The following is a 5,886-nucleotide window of genomic DNA, read 5'->3' as shown; positions in this document are numbered from 1 at the left end:
GAACAGCCAGGCCCCGGCTTGCTCGGCGGGGAGACGGGGGGGCCTTAGCAGCAGGTTTGCACGGCGCAGTTGGGAGGCGCGAGGCGGGCGCAGCGCGAGCGTTGGCATGGCGGGGACGGGAGAAGAGGGCAGAGCTGCGCGCGCCACCTCCTCTTTTCTCTCTCTCCTCCCCCGCCCAGTTTGGCCCTTCCCCCACGTGACCCGTGCTGGCCAATGGGCGGGCGGGGCGGTGGGGATCCGGCTGGAACCGGTTGGGCCGCGTCCGGCTCTATATAAAACTTTATAAACACCCGATTCAAATTAGTGGGGTCGGGAGAGAGACCAGGGAACCTAACGCCTACGCCTGCCATACCGTCCGATCTACGTGAGCCTCCCCTGCCCACACCGCCCAGCCCGGACCTAGCGAGACCCTCTCACTCCGCCCAACCGAGCTCCTCACGCACCGCCCGGAGACATGCCCAAGAGAAAGGTACGTGGCGCGGCCGAAGGGCAGCCACTTCACCCGCTCCCGTTTGCGGGGCTAAGGCCCTAGGCCCAAACTGCTCTCCCTCCCCCCCCGCCGTTGCTGAGGGGGCGGGACTAACCGCTCATTCTCCCCTCCCCCCCTTTGGGGCGGTAACGGTTGTGAGGCGGCGCGCGGGAGAGGCCCCAACGGTCGCGGGGGAGGGGCGGGGCAGCGCGAGTCACTTCGTGACCGTTACCCGTCGCGCGCGGTTAATGGCCTTGGGCGAAGCAGCCTGAGTCGGGGAAGGGGGCAGCTCGAATGAACAGGGTGGCGGCTGGGCCTGGTCGGATTAATGGGCGGCCGAGTGGAGCCGGCTCGATCCGGTTGGTTTTGGCGGGAGGGCGGCTGGATGCACGTGCCCGCGCGGAGCTAGGGAGCGCGCGGGGGGGGGGAGGAGGATGTGTGGGCTCGCCCCCTCCCTCAAGTAGGCGAGAGCGCGCGGGAAAGGGCGGGAAGCGGCCGCGCTCTGGTTCTGGGGCCGAGTTGCCGCCAAAACCAGGGCTCTGGTTGGGTCCTTCAGTGGGAGCAGCGTCTCCTTGGGGCAGCCCAGGCGCTGAGCCTGGGGGAGATAATTCGCCACCTCCGGTGGGGGCTAGCCGCCTAACCTGGAGGCGGATGAGGAGAGGGAGGTCACCAGTATACATCCCCTTCCCTCAACTCTGGCTGGTAGAGTGGAGGGAGAGAGTCAGTGAGTGCTTTTAAGTTCTCCTTTATAATAGTGAGGCTCCCATTACACCCAGGGGCAAGTGAAGTACCACCTCTCTGCAGGATCCAGGAGATGTGCTGCCACTGAGTCCAGGCGCATGGTGCCGCTCCCTCATCTCTGCCCAAATCTCTTATGGCATGGCAATTACTGCTGTTCCAGCTCGGTTTAGCAAGTCTAGGGATGCCAGGTGTCAACACTGATCTTAAATAACATATAGCCACACCACACAGTGTATAGGGCTAACAATCCAATAGCTGGGTGGAATAAGTGAAACATACAAGCTTGAGAGAGGATGGGGAGCACTCCTGGGACTTGACTCTCTCAGGTGAAACAGTAAGTATAGTTCAGGCCATATTTTTCTCCCTCCTAGTGAGAGTTCAAATAAATGTATTTGCTTGATCTAACTACCTGAACCTAACAGACAAAAATTGCATCCTAACACAGTGTCTTGGGACCGATAGTTTTATCTTTCATTCAGCCCTTTTAGTTCAGTACTGTTAATTTCTTGGAGTAACTAGTACTTTTCATTGTAGGCTGAAGGAGATTCCAAGGGCGATAAGGCCAAAGTTAAGGATGAGGTAAGAAGATTTATCTTCTGAGGAAGTTTATATATTAAATGTTTGAATTTCAAAATTACAGTTTTGATTTTATCTTGGTGAATTGTAAGGAGCAAATCATTCTTCATTTATACTAACCTTTGAAAGACTTTGGTTGTAAATCTTTTAATCTTAGCCTTTGTCAATCTAGCTAATAGTTGTATCCCCATATTGCCCATCATCTAAGCCAGTGGCTCTCAAACTGGGGTAGTGAGGTTATTACATGGGGGGGTTGCAAGCTGTCAGCCTCCACTCCAAACCCCACTTCACCTCAAGCAGGAAATGTGTTAATTTATAAGGAGGGGAGGGGGTCGCACTAAGGGCTTGCTGTGTAAAAGTACAGAAGTTTGAGAACCACTGATCTAAACAGTGTGTTCTGTTCATCATGGTAGTGTGAAGAAAGCAGGTCAAATGTTCCAGTGTTAATCTCTTTTACACTCTTGAATCAAACTTATTTTGAGGTCTTTAAATTAGATAATTAATTTATACTTTTCAGCTATTCTGATAGTTACATTAATTTGTTTTCTTCCTTTTTTCTTTTTGATAGCCACAACGGAGATCAGCAAGGTTATCTGCTGTAAGTATTTTCTTATTGGGATGACATATGTTGCATGATAAACACTTCTTTTTAAAATATTGGTCTTGAATATTAAACACGGCAGATCTGCTGGAGGTAACATCAGGTGTTATTCTAGAATGCTCATTAGTAGGTCACTTGAGAGAAGGTTGCCTGGTGTGACTATTGTGCTATATTACAAGCTAGAGGAATGGGGTGGTAGCTGAGACAGAAACACACCCACATGGGCAAACAGCCCAAGTTTCTTTTGCTGTAAAGCAAGGCATCAGGGAAAAAAATGCAAGAGTTTAAAGTGTTTGTCCTTTTGTGGGTTCTACACTTCAGTTGTTTTTCTCACTTCTAGAAACCTGCTCCTCCGAAGCCAGAGCCTAAACCTAAAAAGGTAGCTCCAAAGGTAAGTTGATACCATGGGAAGCGAATTAATGTAAAATATCATGAATGTCCTATGCAAAGTATATTTGTGATCTATTTAGTTTGAGACATGGCCTGGTGGTAACAGGTAATCATGGCTTAAATGCTCCGATGTCAATGCATTAAATAAAAACATTGCTTGTCTACTTAAATCTCCTTGGAAGGGTTGATGTCACTTTCATTACATAGGGCTGGTACACACTACCCGCCTGATTCGGCGGGTAGAGATCGATCTTCTGGGATCGATTTATCGCGTCTCATCTGGACGCGATAGATCGATCCCAGAAGCGCTCCCCCGTCGACTGCGGAACTCCTGCTCGCCGAGAGGAGGAAGCGCTGTCGACGGGGGAGCCTGCCTGCGCCGCGTGGACCCGAAGTAAGTAAATTTAGTTCGATCTAGGAAACGTCGACTTCAGCTACGCTATTCTCGTAGCTGAAGTTGCGTTTCCTAGATCGATCCCCCGCCCCAGTGTGGACCTGCCCTTAGAATATTTGTGTGAGATCTGATCAAGTACTTTAAGGCAGTACTCTCATTAAAGCTGTACATTTAGTTCTCTGAAAACTAAATGCTTGTGTGTGTTACTCTATTCCAGGGGTTCTCAAACTGGGGGTTTGGACCCCTCAGGGGGTTGCCAGGTTATTACCTGAGGGGTCGTGAGCTGTCAGCCTCCACCCCCAAACCCCACTTTGCCTCCATTTATAATGGTGTTATAAATTAAAAACACTTTTAAATATATTTTAGGGGGGGTCGCACTCAGAGGCTTGCTATGTGAAAGGGGTCACCAGTACAAAAGTTTGAGAACCACTGCTCTATTCCCTTACTTGCATCTAAATTCCAAATAGTGTACAGTTTCACTATCATGCCAGTTATGGGGCTCTTGCAGGTACATAGTCGGGTATTGAGAAGGTGCTGGTACTTCTAACAATATTAATATCTTCCCACCATTTGGCAGAAGGGTGAAAAATTACCCAAGGGAAAGAAGGGGAAAGCTGATGCTGGCAAGGATGGAAACAACCCTGCAGAAAATGGAGATGCCAAAACAGACCAGGTATAGTCTAGTAGCCTCAGTTACTCTAATGAACTCGGAGGTTTTCCATGTTATTAGGTAACGGCAGGTCTAGGCCTGTGCTGTAAAAAGAGGTATTGATACTTGATTTGATTAGGCTACTTGTTTATGGCATAAGCCATGTACACACTTACATTTAAGGGTTTGCTCTGGGCTGGTTTGTTCCAACCATTCTCAAATGATGTTTACTTAAAACGAAAGTTGTTTGGTGCTAGTTGAAAGCAGCAGTGCTAAATTGTCACTTACGTCATGCACTGTTACTTTTCTATGCACCAATAACATTAAAATAACTTTAGGCTTGCTTCTAAGGCTCTTCTAATTCTCCAGGGCACTCGATGAATATTGTGAGCTGATCACTGTAACAAAGCACAGTTTTGAGATCCTCTATGGTTGGGGGCTATAATTTGTTTCTTCCCAGATTCTGTTATGAACTGCTTTGTGCAAAGTGAGAAGTGAGTGTAAATCTGCACAGTGCACTGACTAGTTCTCCTTTTTCTTTCAGGCACAGAAAGCTGAAGGTGCTGGTGATGCCAAGTGAATTGTGTGAATTTTTGATAACTGTGTACTTCTGGTGACTGTACAGTTTGAAATACTATTTTTTATCAAGTTTTATAACAATGCAGAATTTTGTTTTACTTTTTTTTAAGCTATGTTGTTAGCACACAGAATGCTTCGTTGTTGTGTTTTTTGGGGAGCAACGGGGGCAAAAACGTCTCTCTTTCTCAGAACCCAGTTTTAAAAAAAGTATGTCCCCTTGGTTTTTTTGTTTTGTTAGGAGAGGGCTCTTCCTGGACATGAAGAGGAGGGATTCCCTGATGCTGCATATAAGTTTAGGTTTGTGAAATGCATTTGGAGTGAACACTGAAGGTCCCAACATGCCTGCTTGCCAATTTTAAAACTGGTTTGTAATGCCCTCTGTTTTCTCATTCCCGTAGTCATTTGCATATAGCTTATCACTCCTTTAAATATGGCAAAAGGCATTTTGGGACTTATCACTCTAAAATCTAATGCATTGTCACTGTCAGGCAATCCAGACTTCAGTGTCAAAATTGGGGTGTGCAGGCTCTAAAAGGAGCTACATTTCCTCTTTTATATTGTGGATCTTCAGATTAAAAACTCTGCAGTTTTAATTTTGTTTTCCTCTAAAAGTCAGGGTAGGCTTGTGAAAAGTTGTTAAACAACATGCTAAATGTGAAAGTGTCCACCCTCACTCTAAACTTTTCCCTGTCCAAGTATGAAATGAAGATTCTTCAATGGTTTTATATAGTAACTTTTACGTTTTGATAGTCCATGGAGGGAGGGGAGTTTGAAGTTGTTGTAAAATGTTGCAGATTGTAGCCCATGTCCTGCCTGAATTACCATGATTGTTTATGAAAAGTACCTTTAATAAAGCTGGATACGCTTTGGCTTGGACTGTTCTTAATACTTTTTCTGCTTTCTCTGGCCTTTCCCACCTTTGACATGGCAACATGTCTGAAGGAGAAAATATGTCAATCAATCTGTTAGGGCTGTCAGTTACAGTTAACTCATGTGATAACTCAAATTAATCATGATTTAAAAAATTCAGTGCAATTGCACTTATAACAATAGAATACCAATTTAAATTTATTTTACACTTTCAATATTAATTTCAATTACAACACAGAATACGAAATGCACAGTGCTCACTTTATATTATTTTTATTACTATTTCTTTTATAGTTTCACATATTTGTGTCTTTCAATTCACCTCAAACAAGTACTGAAGAGAAATCTCTTTTTTGTGAAAGTCTAACTTACAAATGCAGACTTTTTTTGGTTACATAGCTGCACTCAAAAACAAAACTGTGTAAGCCTACAAGTCCTACTACTGCTTCTGCCACTCGCTAAGACAGACAAGTTTGTTTACATTGACAGGAGATACTGCTGCCTGCTTATTTATGTCACCAGAAGGTGAGAACAGGCATTCGCATGACACTTTCATAGCCAGCATTGCAAGGTATTTACATGCCAGATATGCTTAACATTCATGTCCCCTTCATGCT

At 45.8% G+C, this 5,886-nt stretch overlaps 1 protein-coding gene across 1 annotated transcript; it reads left to right on the top strand.

The window, feature by feature from the left end:
* The first annotated feature begins 225 nt into the window (after window positions 1-225).
* Window positions 226-5,280, top strand: HMGN2 (high mobility group nucleosomal binding domain 2). The gene is made up of 6 exons (XM_024203318.3): window positions 226-469; window positions 1,745-1,789; window positions 2,355-2,384; window positions 2,728-2,778; window positions 3,749-3,844; window positions 4,365-5,280. The coding sequence occupies exons 1-6, from the start codon at window positions 455-457 to the stop codon at window positions 4,398-4,400; spliced, it is 273 nt and encodes a 90-aa protein (XP_024059086.1). The 5' UTR covers window positions 226-454; the 3' UTR covers window positions 4,401-5,280.
* The last annotated feature ends 606 nt before the right edge of the window (window positions 5,281-5,886 follow it).

The sequence above is a fragment of the Terrapene carolina genome, unplaced genomic scaffold (assembly GCF_002925995.2).
Source record: "Terrapene carolina triunguis isolate 2854851 unplaced genomic scaffold, T_m_triunguis-2.0 Scaffold236, whole genome shotgun sequence".
Lineage (NCBI taxonomy): Eukaryota > Metazoa > Chordata > Testudines > Emydidae > Terrapene > Terrapene triunguis.
The sequence above is the reverse complement of the archived record's forward strand: the minus strand, read 5'-3'. Positions and strand labels throughout refer to the sequence as shown.